Source organism: Salvia miltiorrhiza, chromosome 4 (genome assembly GCF_028751815.1).
Source record: "Salvia miltiorrhiza cultivar Shanhuang (shh) chromosome 4, IMPLAD_Smil_shh, whole genome shotgun sequence".
Taxonomy (NCBI): domain Eukaryota; kingdom Viridiplantae; phylum Streptophyta; class Magnoliopsida; order Lamiales; family Lamiaceae; genus Salvia; species Salvia miltiorrhiza.
The window spans coordinates 13,531,751-13,551,517 of record NC_080390.1 but is presented as its reverse complement, the minus strand read 5'-3'; the positions used below and the strand labels follow the sequence as shown (position 1 = coordinate 13,551,517).

The 19,767-nt window shown below is 34.8% G+C and overlaps 1 protein-coding gene across 1 annotated transcript; it reads right to left on the bottom strand.

The window, feature by feature from the left end:
* Positions 1–10,979: 10,979 nt before the first annotated feature.
* On the bottom strand, positions 10,980–15,315 carry LOC131021092 (uncharacterized). The gene is made up of 10 exons (XM_057950182.1): positions 15,009–15,315; positions 14,846–14,908; positions 14,709–14,764; positions 13,829–13,922; positions 13,593–13,653; positions 12,783–12,864; positions 12,459–12,514; positions 12,221–12,284; positions 12,008–12,088; positions 10,980–11,387 (listed from the first exon to the last, which is right to left on the bottom strand). Exons 1-9 carry the CDS (start codon positions 15,132–15,134, stop codon positions 12,025–12,027), a joined length of 666 nt encoding a protein of 221 aa, XP_057806165.1. The 5' UTR covers positions 15,135–15,315; the 3' UTR covers positions 10,980–11,387; positions 12,008–12,024.
* Positions 15,316–19,767: the final 4,452 nt, after the last annotated feature.

Genomic DNA, 19,767 nt, shown 5'->3' with positions numbered 1-19,767 from the left:
GAAAAAGAGCACAAAACTTGGGCTCGTCAGAATACTACCTACGGAGGTGGTATACGTAATACAAATTTTATTTATAACTATTATTAACTTTATATATTTTAATATATTATATCAAATATGATATTAATATGACATATAGTAAATTAAAAAAAAACCATCCCAGTGAATATCTCACACCTTATCTCATACGAGCCCTATATATGGGCAAAGTTCTATAGAAATGCAAATATAGGCAGAGAAAGGAGACTGAATCTCAATCGTTGATCTTATTTAATCTAACGGTCAGCGTTCGTTCGTTCAACTTTCAACGCAAAATTTTGTTGAAGATGAATAGCCATCGAACTCTCCAGCCCCCAAAAGTTCAACAAATTATTTGTACGTTCAACAACATTAACTGTCATGTTCAATATTTATGATTTTCATGTATAAGCTCTGTTTCTATAGAACGCGACCCTCTATATATATATATATATATATGAGAAAGAGAGGTTCAATTGAGAATGCTAAAGAGGGAAATCTTATTATAGCCCTCTTTTATAAAAATATAAGTTTTGTAGCCTTAGTTTATAATAGATAAGTTATATAGCCATTTAGGTTTAAAAAACTATAACACCCTTTGACTTTTTGTATTTTAATTTAACATTTTACATTATATTTTTATTTAACATTTTATATTTTATTTAACATTTTCTTCTCTACACATTCTCTCTCTATATTAAAACTGCCTCCGGGGGATTGCCGCCGATGTGTCGTTCCAGTCGCCGCCGATGTACTTGATGGTGTACTCGATGGCACGATCGAGTACATCATCGAGTACATCGAGTACTCGATGGTTCCATCTAATACACCATCGAGTAATGAAGAACAATGAAGATTTTTGGTGATTATTGTGATTATGAACGATGTTACATGTTTGTTTTTCAAGAAAATAAAAATTGTTTGTTTTTACTCGATGAATGAAGAACAGTGAAGATTTTTTGTAATTATTGTTATTATAAACGATGTTACATGTTTGTTTTTTCCAAACAAATGAAGATTGTTTGTTTTTACTTGATGGTGAACGTCATCAAATATGCCATCAAGTAATGAAGAACAATGACAATTTTTTTAACTATTTATATTATAAACGATGCTACATGATTGTTTTTCCATGAAAAAAATCATCATTGTTCATGTTTACTTGATGGTGTACTCGATGGTGAACGCCATCAAGTACATTATCGAGTAATGAAGAACAATGAAGATTTTTTGTAATTATTGTGATTATAAACTATGTTGCATGTTGAAATAAAACATGTAATATCGATAATAATTATCATCTATCTATCGTATTATTTAATAGTCAAATACACTCTAAATGATGTTTCAAACATGTAACGTGGATTGAAATCACAATAATTGAAAAAAAAAATCATCATTGTTCATATTTACTCGATGGTGAATGCCATCAAGTACACCATCAAGTAATGAAGAAAAATATTCAATTTTGCTATTTTTTCGAGATTTGTTATGATATAGAACGTTTCGTCGATCTTAAATAAATGTTTGTGCTAAATTCAATGGAAACTAAACATATTAAGTGATTTAGTTATTACACTCCAATCATTTACTTTAATGCAATAGTTAACTACACTTAATATGTTCGGTTTCCATTGACTTTAGCACAAACATGTTATTTAAGACCATCGGAACGCTTTATATCATAACAAATCTCTAGAGAAAGAGCAAAATTGATGATTGTTCTTCATTACTCGATGATGTACTTGATAGCGTTTACCATCGAGTAAACATGAATAATATATGATGATATTTTTTAATTATTATGATTTCAATCCACGTTACATGTTTGTAACATCAACGAAAGTGTATTTGACTATTAAGTTGCGCGATAGATGATAATTATTGTCAGTATTACAAGTTTCATTTCAACATGTGTCACATCTTTTGATTTTTGAATTAAAAGTCCACATTATCTCTTATGTAGTATAAATATCTACACTTCAATCATTTACTCCAGTATAATAAACGATAATGTAACATTGTCTATAATCTAAATAATTACAAAAAATTATCATTGGTTTTCATTACTCGATGACGTTCACCATCAAGTAAAAACGAACAATCTTCATTTTTTTAAAAAAACAAACATGTAACATCGTTTATAATAAAAATAATTATTAAAAAAATTCATTGTTTTTCATTACTCGATGGTTCTATTGAGTACACGATAGAGTAAAAACACATAATCTTCATTTTATTTGAAAAAACAAACATATAACATCGTTTATAATCACAATACTTACAAAAAATCTTCATTGTTCTTCATTACTCAATGATGTACTCGATGACACCATCGAGTAAAAACGAACAATCTTATTGTTTTGGACAAACAAACATGTAACATTTTTTGTTTATAATCACAATAATTACAGAAAATCTTCATTGTTTTTCATTACTCGATGGTGCACTCAATGGCACCATCGAGTACTTCGAGTACTCGATGGTGCGGCGACGGCAACTGGAACGGTGCCGCGGCGGCCCATCAGAGGTATAGGTTTGATATAGAGAGAGAATGTGTAGAGAAGAAAATGTTAAATAAAATGTAACATATTAAATAAAAATATAAGTAAAATATTAAATAAAAATACAAAAAAGTCGAAGGGTGTTATAGTCTTTCAAACCTAAAATGGCTATATAACTTATCTATTAGTATAAACTAGGACTATAAAACTTATGTTTTTATAAAAAAGGGGAAAATACCTAGTCCGAGGAAAGATGGCGCCGCTCTTTGAGAACCAAAAAACCTAGTCCGATGGTTGTGACGGCGGAGGTCTCCGGCAACGTTTCTCCACGAACGTCGGGCGCGTCTCCCCAGCAGTGCCCCCCGAATGTTCTTTCTCCCCAGAAGTTCCATCATCATGTTGCTCTGCGTAAGGCTGAAGGCTCCAGCGCCGAGTTTTCGATGGTTTCGACGGCGGAGGTCTCCGGCAATGTTTCTCCATGAACGTTGGGCGCGTCTCCCCAGCAGCGTCCCCCGACTGTTCTTTCTCCTCAGAAGGTTGCTGCGCTGACTGTCATGGCTTCCGCTCCGACAGCAGACAGAGGAGCCCTCAATCTCCCCTCGGTTTCTGCAAATTTTGAACAACATTTGAAACCCTCGAATGGGGTTTCTAAGCAAAACTTTCAAGTTAATCTCAGGAGCACGGTGGATGTCCCTGCTGCACCTGTTTCTGTGAATTCAGCTGAACAACAGAACATTTCATACGCTCGGATTACTGCCCCTCCAACTGTTCGACAACCGGATTTACCAGCGCATAATTTTCGTGCCCTCCGTCCGGTTAGGCATGGTGATCAGGGTACTCTTGTTATACCACGTGATATTCAGGTTTCTCAATTGAAGAAGTTTAAGCATGCTCTTATAGGCAGACTTTTGTTAAATAAAGGCGATAAGCCGAGGCAATCTCGTGAGTTAAAGGCGGAACTTCAATCGTTTTGGAAAATTTCTTCTCCCTGGCACTTGATGCCGATGGGAAAGGGTTACTATACTCTCAGATTTCAGTCGCAAGAGGATAAAGCCACTGCCAAGGCTAATCTTTTATGGAATTTATCTGTTGGATCGCTTCGGTTACGTGATTGGGTACGTTACTTTAATCCCTACAAGGAATCTTCTTCTCTCGCTCAGGTGTGGGTTCGGATTTATTATTTGCCTGTGGAGTTTTGGCATCCTGAAGTTATTTCGGGTATTGGAAGTTGGCTTGGACAGCCGTTGAAAATTGATGGAAATTCTATGACTGAAGATGTAGGACACTTTGTGCGTATGTTGGTTGAAATTGATTTGGCACAGCCTTTGCCGATAACGCTTAATATTGATGGAGGGGACTACGAGTTTCCGGTGGAGTTCAGTTATGAATATATTCCTATTTTTTGTCATCGATGCAAGATTACGGGCCATTCGGTGGAGAAATGTCGCAAGGGTGACAAATCACAGGGAAAGACAACAGATGAGGTGGAAAAGGGGGACAACGGACCGGAATGGCACGCTATCGGGAAGGCGGTGGTGCAAGCTTCGGTGTTGCATAACACTGAGGCTTTGGAAGCGGTAGATACTAATGATTCCTCGGATCATTTGCAAGTTACGTCTGTTAAAGCTGTTGAGGTGAGGTCTGCTCTGACGGAGCGTGCTCAAGTGGAGCAGACCACGGGAGAGCAGAAGTCTGGGAATTCCTTTGCCCCTTTGGTGACAGTGGAGCAATCAAGCGAGATGGCTGACCATATAGTTTACGGGCCGAATACGACTGTTTTGAAGCAGATTATTCAGCCAGCTAATAGTGACGAGGAGGTGGACGAGGATCTTGAGATGGAGACCCCGTCTGGGAAGAATGTTAAAGACTCTCCTACTCCAGATTTTGCTAGTCGTATTAGTCGGTTAGAGGAGCAGGTTAGCCAGGGAATGCAATTACTTGTTGATCAAGCACTGCCTAAACGACGAGGACGTCCTCCAAAGGGTATGGAGCGTCCGCGCGTACCACAACCTTTGGAAGATAGCATAAAGAGTCGACTCCGTAATGCGGAGGAAATGGGTTATAAGCCGAGGGAGTTTGTTATCGATAATAGCAGAAGTGCTAGTATCTGTGTTATGAATAATATCTCCAAAAGACGTTGGTCGGATGAAATGGAGATGGACGACTTCTGCAACAACATGGATTAATTCTTGAGATTGAGTTTCTGTACGCTGAAGTTTTAGGCTTCCTGCGTTTCCTGTTTTTGTTTTTTTCTTTCTTTTGACGAGCTCTTTCTCGAGCCTCGGGCCCCTAGTTTGCGTCTTTGTGCTTTCACGGGTTTTTCCTTTTTCTTTTTTTTATAAAACTTCAATTTAATAATATTGTTTTTATAAAAAAGGGCTATATGTGATAATTTCCACAATGCTAAATGTGTTGAGAATTGAGAATTCGTGTGAACAGTAGTGAATAAGTTATTTCATTTTGATGAACAAGTCAATAATTTTTATGAACAAACGTTTTGATCTGAGGTTCGAATTTTAGAGGTGATGAGATTTTTAACAAATTAAATAGATACGCATGCTTATCATTTATTGATATGTTTAAAAAATTTATTGATACAATTCATTATTCTTATTTCTTAAGAAAATTAAATTGTCAATAAAAGCTAATCCTATATACATAGGTAGAACGAATCTAATCCTATATATATACATTGTTAGCATCCAATCAGAAACTATATTACCATGTCAAAGCGACCTAATAACATCACAGATTCACATTCACACGCATGTCTTCTTTGCAATAATTAATTATTATCATAATTTACTTAGGTCGTAGGTGTAGGCGCCCTTACTACAACACTGAAGTGCTTAATTAATTTAAGCTATAATCACTTTTCAAAGTTGGCTTTTGAGTTTGCTTAATTATGAGTTCAGTCCAGAATCCTATCAGGTATGTCTACCTTAATTTGCTGGTATCTCAGTAAATTAATTAATTACCTGAACTGGCCCATTTTCGAACAAAGCAATTTTGTGGTTTGATTTGGCAAAATTCATGTATCGTGTTTCAACTTAATTCAGTTTATTATGCTTCACCTTTTGACATTCTTGTACGAGAATATGATTCAGTCTTGCACTCTTTTTCATCAACTAATTTTTATTACCAATTCCTCCTTATAGTATATATTATCACTTCATTGAAGAGACATTTCCTTTCTCTAATTTCCATTTGCTTCTTATGACCTATTTTGATGCAAGTCAAGGATGCCCATTATGTGTAACATTTTATATACACTGTCGGGGATTACGTGTGCTGCACGTGTAATTATTTTTATCGAAGTAACAAAAAGAGCGTAAGTTGTACGCATAATTATTTTATTTAATAAAATAAAAAATATAAATTAATATATATTATATTTAATTTTTCAATTAATAATTTGATCTATTTAATTCTATAAATATAGTAAATCCTTTTATAATAAATAAATCTATTTTAAAATAATACTCAATAAACTAATCAACTCTATTAACTAATAAATTTCTTATATCCCAACTTGGGTCAATTCATAAATCATCAATTTTAATAAAGTAAAAAATTTTAGTAATTTTTTAGAAAACATCTTTATACATATATAGGTTTCATAATATTATAAATTAATAATTATTAAAATATTAAAATTATAAATATTATAGTAACTTGTTAAAATATGAACTTATTATTGAATTATCTTCAGCTTGGTCATCGTTAGGATCCAGTAATATCACTCACAATGAATTAATAAATACGTGCATTTATTTAATTTAAATATTATCTCTCCTTTGTCTTTACAATTTATAAATTAATAAATTAAAAGGTTATTAATTTATTGATGAATTAATAAAACATCAATTTATCAATATATTATATTGTTAATTTTTGGATAAAATTTTTAGGTCCCTAAATTATTAATTTATAATTTTCAAACATATACATTTCAATGTATGATAACATATACTCCATCCGTCCACTAATTCATGACCTAGAGGAGGAAACACGAGCTTTAAGAAAAAGTATATTGTTTATTAGTTGAGTGGAGAAAGAGACCCACAAGGCCACAAAGTGTATTGTTTATTAGTTGAGTGGAAAAAAAATGTAGTATTGTTTATTGGGACCCACGAATTAAAAAATGTATAAATGATTATTAAAAATGGATAGGACATTAATTGGTGGACGGACCAAAAAAGAAAGTAGGACATGAATTGGTGGACGAAGAGAGTATATACAATTTAGTAAATATGTGATGTGTATCCTATTTATTTATATAATATTGAGTTATTGTTATTTTCATTTATCTAGCTAAGTAAATAGATTTGATAGGATATTTACCTTTTTTACGATTTTAAAGACTTTCATATATATATATATATATATATATATCAAAAAGATTTTGGATAAGGAAATATAATTAATTAATATATTTTTGTAGTATTTAATATCTAAGAAATTAATATATTTTTCTAAATATATAATACTATAACTTACACACTTCTACTAAATAATACTCCCTCCGTCCCTAAAATAAGTTCCTCTTTTTTCATTTTGGGACGTCTCCCAAATAAGTTCCTCTTTCTTTCTTTCTATTTTTGGACAACTACCCCACCACTAATAATACTTTATTTATTCTTACTTTTCACTTTTTTCACCACTCCCAATACTAATTATAACACTTTTTCACATTTTCACCACTCTCAATACTAATTATAACATATTTTTTTTTTTCACTATCAATACACTTTACCATTTTCCTTAAAACTCGTGCCGTCCCCAAAGAGGAACTTATTTTGGGGACGGATGGAGTAATTTATTGGATAGATATATTTATTTATAAGCCTTATCATAGCTATAGATATATATCAAATAGATTAGTGTAATATCTAATTAATTAATATATAATATATAAATAATATTAAAATAAAATATATAATAGGGATAAAATAGGCAATTCACATGTTGTACCCAAGGCTCTTTTTATATTAGTATAGATATATATAAAACTTCATCTGTTTCATTTATATAGGCTGGTTTTTCTTTTACGCATGTCTCAAATATATAATTAAGTTTGTTTTCATAAAAAGTATTACTGGTTTTGCACTCATTTACCATTACATCCCTATTTAATTCTTTAAGTTACTTCAACTTTAATTCATTATTACATAATAAATATGAACATATTAGGAAATTTACTTATATTTTTTCATTTTTAATTATTTTTCTTAATTCTTGTGTAAATTTCGATCAACCTATATATGAGACGAAGGGGGTAATTATTGTGACTTTGCTGGCCTGCCTTTTAGATTGTGCTTGGTATGTTGACATATTTTGGTTGGTACTTTCGTTGTGGGGTTTCAGAGTAGTTGGGTTGGAATTTTTTCAGGTTTTTTGTGCGTTAGATCCTAGTCCTGGTTCGGTCGGGCTCCTTTGGTGTTGGATTCTTTTTCGTGCGGTCTATGTTTCCAGTTGTGCGTGCTTTGTTTGGCCCATCTTTCGGGCTACGTTTTCCTATTTTTGGATGATTTTGACGGATCGATACTCTTTTCCTTTATGAGCGTTTTTCCCTTTGAATTTTTGTCATAAAGGTTTTTATGAGATCCGGTCCTTAATTAGCGTTGTTGTGTTTTCAAGCTTGATTTTATTTTTTCTTTTTTTTTAATAAAATTTTTAATTCAGCGATCTCTTATTATACCTCTCTCACTCTCAATCTTCCACCTTCTAATCCTGTTCATTACAACAATTTTTTTCATAAATCTCGTTCAGCACAACATCTAGTCATCAACCAAGATTTTGAGAGAGAGAGAAGTGGACAAAATTTTGTTCAAGTACGCTAATTATTTAATTGAATAATTTCCAAAGGGTGTTTGGGTATAAAGGAACTGTCACAAAGTATGATATTATCCTCAATGTCACCAGCAAAATTATGTCAATCACTGACAAAAAGGCAGCAATTTCCCCATTAAATATGCCCTAATTACATACACCTATAAATCATTAATTAATACTCCCTCCGTCCACGAAATGAGTACCCATATTTCCTTTTTGGTCCGTCCACCAAATGAGTACCCATTTCCTTTTTTGGTAAGTGTACCCCACACATCCCACTCACAATAAAAGTGGGTCCCTTATTCCACTTACACACACTTAATCAATTTCTTAAAACCCGTGCCACCCCCAAATGGGTACTCATTTCGTGGACGGAGGGAGTACATCTCTAACCACATTTGAAAGGCTAAAGATGAGTACTCGATTCAATGCTTCAAGAGTCGATGCAAATGGGATTAATATTAATTCATATCCTCCACAATATTTTTTCTTCTTATTAGTTGAGCTCAAATTTTTTTCTTCTTATTAATTTGCGTCGTGCAAAGATGCCCTCATAAACCAATTAGGTTTTCACCACATGTAGTTCGTACAGTTTTATCTCTTTAACCTTTGCTTAAACACTCGATTACTGTAATTGCACGTTTGGAAAGATTTTACTTTTTATGGGCATTTGATAATTGATAAATAGCTTCGGTTGATTATTAGTGGGTGTTTGGGGTAATAATTAGGATTAATGATCCGTAAAACCACGAATTTTGAGCATTTTCTGGTTTTAACCTTTAACAAAAGATTCTGCCTGAAAAAGTAAAACCACAAACTGTTGGCATATTCTGATTTTAACCTCTAACAAAAGATTATGCCTCTAAAATCACGAGCTTTTAATTATTTTTTATTTTAACTACGTGAACAGTATTCGGTCATATACGTGGCATTTTAATCTTACGTGGCTCATAATTAGTTGACGTGATTAATAAATGTTAAATAATGTTGTTTCATACTTAAAAAACTGAAATAAATTAAATTCACTCTAATTACAATCACGCAGAAGACACCCACATATAATTAATATGTGTACAAAGACTTGCAATAGTACTATCGTTGCTGGTAAGGTTTGAATATGTAATACTCCATTAAATCATAATTGTTCGTGTTAATTTATCATGATTATAAAATACAATAATGTGACACAATCACACATTAGATTGAAAATCAAGATTGAAAAGAACTATAGCTAGATTATGAAACCCCATTTCTGAATTGTTATTGGAGTTTATTGGAATAATAATCATATAATCAAAAGCTTTGAGACAACTAATTCATACTTAAAGATTGTTGTCTCCCAATGCCCAACTAGCACCCTTCTACCCTACAAACATCCTTGGGCTCAGACACACAAACACACATATATATATGATGAAGTTAACCCGACTATATTTTTATCAATAAACTTTTAAAATAAAATAACTCGGTTATTTGTATTATCATTGTTATTAAAATAAAAGTACTTTTACATAGTGGGGACCTAGACTTAAGTACCCCAATTACCATCACACATGCAACAAGATATTATTTTTATTTATTGGTCCTAAGTTTGCCACTAATGACGATCATAGTGGGACATCACTAATTATCACTTTTTGGCAATTAAACTAAACATGTTTAATGTGTAATGCTATCTTTTGAGGTAGTAACTTTTTCTATTTCGGAAAAAGGTATTTCCCAAAATATTCAACACGCAGCACTGTCTAAATCAAGTGTGCTAAATTTAAGATAAAAGGGAAAAGCATGGAATTGCATGAGATAGTGGAACAGATAGGAAAAAGGATTGGAAAATTCATAAATTAGAGAAAAGTGTTGTGTCTTGTGTGTGTTATATATTAATTAATATATACGAATTGTGTGTGTTTTGTGCGTGTGGTCACTAGTTCAAACTGGCTTGCACTTGATCACCAGCTTTGAAATGTACTTGTTTCCTATTTTTAATGGGTTTAAAAGGTTTTCTTGTGTTTCTTTTTCGTCTACCTAATTCGGTCTTTAGATACTTTGATGCCAAAATATTACTGGTATTTCTTTTAATAGAGCTGTATTTGTTGTTGTTTTTTAAATGGAAAATGATAAGCTGTATGATAAGTTGATATGCTGTGTTTTGGCTTGAAATTAGAGGTTATTTCAGAATTTCAAATTCGAGCATGTTCACATAGTCTTTTAAAATATTTATTTCTCCTACTAAAAAAGAGAGATAACTCAGAATGTATTAATTATGCATATCTCGTAATCTTAAGCCACTTTCCAGTGGAGTTCACAATTATTTTTACTTTTATTAATTTATTTTTTGGTGTTTCGTTGACAGAAAATTAAGATCAGGATGTTAATAATTACATGTTAGATTTTATTAAAAAAGAATAAATAATCGTTCCCAATAATAAAAAGCCCAAGCATCTTCAGCTCATGTTCTTCATTTATGTCCCTACTAAATTTTGGGTATAAACTATATTATCTTCTATTTGCACTTAACCACACAGTAATTTTTGTTTGTTTTTTCCTGCACATTTTGCAGAGTATTGCACCACAAAAACAAAGAAATAAATAAATAAACAGGCAATATATTTGCTGATCTTGTAATGAAACAGTGGAATGTATTAATGGCATTAGACCATTAATGTTTCAATAACAAAGAAGAAAAACACATACAGCATCTTTCATGATGTCCATGTTAATTAATTGGAAGCCAGTGAGTCTCAAAAGCTGTAGTTAAGTATATATTTCTTTACTCCACATTCATAATCATACACAAAACCCTGACAGGAAATCTCACTGCAAGAAGGAAAATATTGGAGTTATTTACCTTCTGTGTCGAGCCATTTCTAATCGATGCCCGTATTTCAATCTATTCAACGACTAGGTTTTCTGGGCACAATTTTGCTCGCCGCATCATTTGCATATACTCCGTCACAAGGTAGACCTCTCGATCCCTACAAACTACGCTAGTTCACTTTGCTTGCCTGCAGACTGCAGTAGACTCCGTCAACCCTGCACCACGGGCACAAACATAGTAGGTATCTTGATCGCTTTGTAAATGAAAAGAACTCTACTTGGTCGATAAAACTCTCGTGCAGGCTTATTAGATTTTGGTATCATGGCTTATATTCAATAAAATATAGTCCACAAGAAATGTAGGCTACCCTTCTGAAACTTCTTAAAAAATTTCAACTTCGTATTAGCTTGTCAAGAAATGGCCCTTGAAAATCTCATTTGCTTGATAAATATAATGGAAAAATAATGGAATCTGCAACAATCAACCACTAAATTAAAGCGAAAAATAATCATGGAATAGAAGGAAATCAAAACGCAACATATGCAGTGCAACAGTACCCAGAAACATGTACGGGGTTTAAGGAACTGGGGCCCTTTAAAATATCATTTGCTTCATATTATAAATGCTAAAAGCCTCAAAGTGGAAAGACAACTTAAAATCACTTCTAATTCAGTCCAGGTTTTAAGAGGTTATATCCGCCAATTCCCAAACCAAAACTTCCCAACTACCCCTACAGCCCTCCTCCTAACTGCAAAACTCTTTTGCATGCTATATTGGAATTTGCAGAGAGAAATCAGAGTGTCGTCAAAATTTTGATAATTACAGGGGAATGCACCTTGTATTTCAAGATAATCATTCAACTTTAGCGACACCTCCAGCAGGCATGCTACTTTCAGCTACTGTCTCCTTCACAAACCTATAGAAGCAGCAACAAAAACAATCAATTCTGACCATATGCAGCTAACAAGAATAACAAATTCAACATCTAATGCCTTGAAAAACTGACTACAAAAACAAAACTGAAGCAGACATGGGAGGGTAAACATACCTTGCCAATTTATCTTTTGATGATTGTAAGACATAGATTGAGAGAATGAAAGAAAGCATCAGCCCTGGTTCAGAACCAATAGAATTAGAAAAATGAAAGATCAATTGTAATGTATATATATATATACCAAATGCAACAAGAAAGCCCATCTGTCAACATCTAACTGAATGCTCTACCACAAACCAAGAATGAAATTTTGTTGTCAGTCAATCATTTATTTCAAAGAAATGTAATATACCTGATCCAAAGAGAACATAAAATCCAGAAGCGACATCTATCTCTGACTGCTCCTCCCTATCAATCAGTAAATAACCAAAAGAATCTGCCTTAGCATCAGATATAAATCATGGAAATTGTTATAGATCATGGATCCTGAAAACAAGCAAAGATTGAAGATCACTTCTTCAAAGTAAAATGAAAAAAAAATTGAAAACATATTCATGAAGTTTTTTCCCCATCCGTACGGCTGCTGTCCACTGCTCATTCGATTCTAATGAGAAGTTTGATACATCCAACAAACTAATCAAGTGATGATAACCAAGGGACAGATTCAGAAACTTACCATGTGTATCTGACAAGAATATGTTTTGGCCATGTTTGCTGATCCCAAAATTGTTTGCGGATGTCTGGATGAAGTTCTACATCTATTCAATGTAAGAGGATGAGAAACTTCAGACTGTAAATATCAAACAATTTGATAGAGATGATCGGATATGAAAATATGCAAAAGCAAAATACAATGATTGAAGATCACAAAATTTCTCAGTGGCATCCTTACTCAGACTGGAAGGAATATAAAGGAACAAAAGAAAAACAACTCTAACAAGGTGTCAACAGAACAAGGAACAGAAAACAGAAAGGTAAAATAGTATATTGGAAATCCTAAGAAGGGCATCACTCAAGCGTAGCCGTTAACACTTATCAATAGCATTCAATAATCCTGTTCTGTCCTTATACATCCACAAACTTGGTGACACCACTAGAATACATAACTTCAATAAAACTTAAAGAATATTTACAGGCTATAATTAACATTGCACTACATTATTTCTACTTCAAATAATACCAGTGGCCAAGAGAATTTTGATATAATCACAAGCCATTACAGTCAAAATTTTGGTCCGAGGGATATATATTTCAGGAAAGAATTTGAAGAACTCTGGAAATTAAGACAAGAAACAGAAGATAAATATTTTCATTGTCAGATAGATAGGGCAAAAATATCTGAACAGATACAAGCAAGCAGCTCTCTGGTGTAGTAGCTGAAATCATAGAAGCACATGCATATTTATATGTACTGAGGGGCAAGGAAGGTCAGTTAAAAGAATTGTAACTGAGGGACAAAGAAAGTTAATTATAAAGAATAGCATACAGCTGTTAGGCATATCTACAACTTTTGCAGTGACACCAAGCAAATCAGCTCCTGAGTACCTCTGGGAAGGAACATGAAATTTCATTAGCATAGGCACCAACCCAAATAACTCATAGGTAACCATCAGTATACAACAGCTGAGTGCTCTCTGAGCTAGGCAAGAGGCACCAACCCAAAGGTATGGATTTCCCAATTTCAAATATATGAACAACATTTCCACCAAAACAAGGTCTTACCAGATGCATCTCAATCATTGGTACTTCAGAACTCTTCCGGTTGATAACAAAAAGCCAAGGAACATAAAATTTTTCTTGTCCAACTTGAAATGATCTGCACATCAATGATTCTGGGAATCAAAAGAATGAAAGATGACAACTGACTCCACAGTTGAGTCCACTAATTTGGAATCAAAAATATCGATTGAGAGTAACAGCAAAATAAATGAACATGAGAACAAGAGCCTTGTCAACTGGACAGTTTGAATGCTAATGCAGTATTCTTGGAAAGACACTTACTACCCACCAACAAGTTTTAGCTTAAGTTCAAAATAAAAGTGTGATCATAAAAACAAGTTCCATTCATTACTCAAGATAACGGATTGCCTAAAGCGACTAATTTCTAATATGGAATGTTTAGGCCTCTGATAATTAACCAAAAGAGGTAGCACCATACACTCAAGACTCACATTTAAGAAAAAAAATGTGGAGTAAAATATCTCCGTATCATAGCATAAGCTAAAATCTGTATCATGGATGAAAGGTTTCTATCACAATCCAAAATGAGCAACAACCTACCATGCCACAAGATTTTTAAAAGAAGCTGATTTTTGTTCAAAATCAACACCTTAATGCCAAAAGATTTCATAACTCGAAGTCAGCTACAAGCTACTGGCTCTAGCATATGTTACTCGAAGCATATATTACATTCCAACATGGCTTCAAAAAGAAATCTCAATCTTATACCCAGACGCCTGAATTTGCACATTCAACATCATGCAATTAAACAAAGTAAAAAGCTCTATCTTCGAGACATCTCCTCCGGCACCAGTTATATTCAGAAACTCCCAAACCACGCGACATATTTCCTTTCTAAAATCAATTAGAACTCGAGACATACATTTTGTACGGATCAGCTCCAGTATATCCAGTGGGCTTAGGTATAGGAATCAACGCCTGCAGCGAATTAGGACCAGTAATTAACAATCCACATAAAATAATTCCCAATTCCAAACTAAAACCCTAAATTGAACTGACCTCGCGATTAACCGCGAATATCGGGCAATGCCTGCCGATCATATCTTGCCAAACGGTCCTCGACTGCAGGTTTTCCAATTTAAAAGTAAATCAGATTGAAGAATCACGAAATCAATTCCAATAATTAGAAGAAGAAAATTCGCATAAAAAGGGTGAGAATTACAGCGTGATATTGCCCCATTCGGCTCATGGGAACTATGTCCCCGGGTCGATAAGCAAGTGAGCTCGGTATCGCTAAACCCAGTAAGAGGAGAAGCAACGCCGCCATTGAAGTTGAGGTTCCAGCCATGGCTTCGCCGGTCACCGATGATTAGTAGTTTCCAATTGAATTTAATTGACTATTGGTCAGGGAAGGACCCAATAACGCAGCGACGTCGTTTCGTTGTTAATTGTTATGACCACCAAGTTTGAAAGTCTTTCAAAATAAAATGGCCCCAACTTTCATTCCCCATTTTTTTTTTTTGAGATAGAAACCACTAATTTTCGGCCTTTATTAGATACTAGTATGATCATTTGTGAAATTAAACGACATATTAAATAAAATTAAAATATAAATAAATGCAAAATATATTTTAATACTGTAAAATAGAATAATCCTCATCAATTACTCAATAAAAACATATGTTTTCAACTTTGTATAAAGTGTAATGATAATGATAGTTATTAAATAATTTTAAATTATTTGATAATGAAAATTAACATTAAACATTTAAATATTTTTTTCATAAATAAAATTTGATTATGTCACACCCCAATTCTTGAAACAACAACTATAACTGGGGTACGACTCATCATTTAAAATGAACAAGGGAAAAACCTTGTGAAATCCGAATAAAAGGGATAACAATCGGGCTTAGCCCCTTTGGATGAAGAAAGACAGGTATTCAAGTAATATGAATCCATCAACAAACATAATAACTTCAGGATCACAAGTTTAGTGTCATGCTTCAGATAACCAACATTTATAGAATGAAATACTTGCGAATTAATAGTCTCGGCTCAACAAAAGATATTGTTTAGAGTCACAACATAAAGATCTTAAGTTAAGGAAACAAAAGACATATACTGGCTAGTTCTACAGCGAAAGTCAAAATAAGGAGTTGAACTCTAGCCTCAGCTCGTCCCGTCAGCACCAGCCATTAACCTGAAAAAAATATTTGAAGATATTTGGGCCAAGTACTAATGTACTTAGTGGACTGCAACTTTTGAAACATTTCATAATCTGAAGAACAGTTTATCCAATCATACTGACATGACTTAGAAGGTTTTGAAGTGAAACAACTTTTAAGCATGTTAAAACATTTCATATAATACTTATTTATTTTGCGCGCGTTTGCACACTCCATTCTGTTACTCGCTATGATCCCGGACCATTTAGTCACCGACGGATCTCTGTCTCCCGCTGACTTGAACTGAGGGCGTAACCCAGCCGAGTAAAATAAACCTCGAAAATTTATCCAGACATGCCTATCATAACTATGCTCCGGAACACATCCCGTCGAGCACCCTTATAACGCCTCTGGTTAGTGCCCGATGGAGATCAACCCACCGAGTCAGCAAACAAGTGTACACAATTCTCAAATAACGTGTTAGGCTATAAGAGAACCTCAATTGATTCGTTGTGGCGAGCCTTAAACATGGTAGAGTGCACAAAAACATTTTATTGGATAAATAGTTTATATTTCACGAACATTTAAGCTCATTAGCTCAATCATACATTTGGAAAACAAGCCCACATGTTTAGGCAAAGCCTGTCGTTTAACTTATCTCTGAATCGGAATAGCAGTGCTAATCCTCCTGACGTTCAAAGCCTACAAGAAATATATTCTTAATAGGTCTCTTAAATCTAAACTCAAGTCACGGTAAAATGCTTAACATTCTATGATTCACTTAGCCGGGTTTTCAAAAATTTAATGAATAAATAATTGAAAACAATTCTCTTGAGTTAAGAACACCAACAATATTCTTACTCGTCTTTCTTTTGTAATTGGAATTATAAATAACCAATTAAATCATGATGCAATGCATGACTCATTTCATACTTAAGCATACAAGTGTTTACTTAAAATATGCACAAGTCCAAAATAACAAGAAAGGCAGCCCACGGCTTCGCCGCCTCTCCCCCCTTTCTCTGCTCTGTTTTACTACGCTTTACTCTGCTCAACTATACTCTGCTCTGCTCAACCAACTCTGGTCTCCCAGCTCTGGTCTCTCAGCTCGGGTATCCCAGCTCTGCTCTCCAGCTCTGGTATCCCAGCTCTGCTCTCCAGCACTGGTATTCAGCTCTGGCATTCAGCTCTGATCTTTAAGCTCTGGTATTCAGCTCTGCTATCCAAGCTCTGCTATTCAGCTCTGTTATCCCAGCTCTGCTCTCCAGCTCTGGTATTCAGCTCTGATCTTTCAGCTCTGGCATTCAGCTCTGATCTTTAAGCTCTGGTATTCAGCTCTGCTATCCAAGCTCTGCTATTCAGCTCTGTTATTCAGCTCTGCTCTGCAAATCTAGCTCTGCTCTGCCCTCTCGCTCTGCTCTGCTCTCATCTCCCTGCTCTGCTCTCCTTTCTCAGCCCCAGTACACCTCACGCCGATCACCTCCTTGGCAACGGCGAAGCGCCGTCACCTCCATCTATTTCCGGCGACCGCAGCAAGCCACGACCGCTACCCTCACTCTCCTCTCCTCCAGATCTGACGGAAACGCAACCTACAGGCCACGCCTCCGCCGAGGCTTAGATCCCCAAATAAGCCACCGATCTCCCTCCATTTCTCTACCCCTGATTCTCAGTCACTCCGGCGACAAACGACGAGTTCTCCGCCGACAGCAACAACCCCTCCGACTCGGCACCTCAGACCCAACACAGCCAAAACTCCACATAACAACCACGCTCAAGGATCGACTTAAAGCAACACAGTTCAGATATACATGTATGCGTGTGATTCTTGTTTGTGAATCAGGACTGTAATATTCGTCAGGCTTTGCTAAATAAATAGCTCGGGTAAATGCTTGAATGCTTAATTAAATAAATATGCAATGCATATAAATTTAATAACTAAATTTACAATTGCTTTTGTAAATCATTTTTGTTGGAATTAAAATAAACTCTTTTTCTCAATCCGGCGTGAATCATCTTAAGTCTAAATTCAAAATTATTCTAAACTTAGCTCGAGGAAAACGGGGTATTACATTTGATGTTTAGGAAAAAAAATTAAAATTATTAAAAAAAGAGATAAAACTATTGAAAAATTTGATAGAAGAAGAGAGAGAAGAAAAAAAGAGGGAAAAATGGAGGGAAAAATTCATCTTTTATTATATAGATGTCCTGCATCACAAAATTTAGCTACGAAATAACGAGTCACCTCTCTAAATTTATAGGTTGAATAATGTCGTTTTATTGAATAAAATGAGAAAAAATATTTCACTTAATAATTTAATGAAATAAGTTATTATTTTGTTGACGAATTTTATACAACGAGATATTTTGTAAACAATACTGAAAATTGGGGATATTCAATAGAAAATAAAAAATAAAAATATTTTATAAATATATAATATAGTTTGGGATTTTTGGCCTCTCCTTAATCTTAGGTCCTACGTGGTTTCATGAGAGAGCTTTATTTCAAATCTATGCAATTTTAGAGCATTTAGCATAAATTTAAACATGGAAATCTCTTCTGTATGGAAATCTCAAACTATACATAGTAACATTTTTTTTATAATTATAATACTTTCTTTATTTCTTTTTACTTTTTCCTTTTTATTCTTGTTTTTATCTTTCTTTTTCCTAAAAAATATTTTTTAATTAGATATACATATCAAATTAAAGATCGTTGCAAAAGCTTTAATTTGATATATAATATGTGATGAGGACTAGAATACTCATCAGCACTGTACTTGGCAATACAAGAACATCTTACTTGATTACTATTATTGTTATTATTATCACAGGAGCTAATGAACGCAGGTCTAACTAAAAAGAGTCAATCAGCCTTGACCAAAGTGCAGAGCTGCTGCCTTGCTAGAGTGCAACACCACCAGCGTAGACTATAGCAGCGCAGCAGAGAGCTGCGCAGCTAGAGCAGAACGGCGCAGAGCAGAACGGCGCAGACCAGAGCAGCGCAGCACATCAGCGTAGAGCAGCGCAGACCAGAACAGCGCAACCAAAGTGCCTTTCCGCGCAGCCACGTATGATGGTTCAGCTTGGGGATTAAGATCATTGTACTAAGTTTTGGGCCTAAATCCAATTATTAGAGTTCATGGGCCTAAGGCCTTTAGGGGGTTACTGTTCATCGGAGAAGATACTGTTCATCGGGGGGTTACTGTTCATTGGAGGAGATTACTGTTCATCCAACAAAAAAAAAGAGAAAATTTCTTGGGTATTTTCTAGTTGCCGATGGCAAGGTTCCTTGTTCACCTTTCTTGGCCAAAAGCTTCTGACGAGAATCAACAGACCTTCAATCGAAGATCCCATGAAAAATCACCAAATCTGATTTCTATACCTCCAGATCGAGCCCACCATCAATTCTCCACACTAATTTCAGATCGTGAAACACATAAACCAGCAACAAAGCTTTTTCTCTTGACCATCGATTCTCCATCTAAGAAGGGAATCCCAAAATCCAACCGTTCCATCTAGAAATTGGGCCCGATCCAGTTAGCGTTCGGAAATCTCATGGTCAGCCCTAGCCTCCTCTGTTCGGATCGCCGCCCCTCTGCAGCCAGCGGGTCACCGATTCTCCGCAGCCAGCGGATCGCCGCTCTTCTGCAGCCAGGGAACTGCCACTCCTCCGTAGCCAGGGAATTGCAGCTGACCATCGAAGAACTCTCCACGACGGTCGAGGACTCGCTCCACGACCTCGCCGCCGCCGCTGATTTCATCGTCGTCAAGCGAGGCTTAGGGTTCAAGTCATTACCAGCGGATCACCAAAAT

Coding starts and splice junctions, on each gene's coding strand:
- LOC131021092 (XM_057950182.1), bottom strand. CDS start 15,134: ATGGCTGGAACCTCAACTTCAATGGCGGCGTTGCTTCTCCTCTTACTG. Junction 13,654..13,828: donor CAATGATTGAGATGCATCTG/GTAAGACCTTGT, acceptor GTTCCTTCCCAG/AGGTACTCAGGAGCTGATTT. Junction 12,515..12,782: donor ATTCTTGTCAGATACACATG/GTAAGTTTCTGA, acceptor ACTGATTGATAG/GGAGGAGCAGTCAGAGATAG.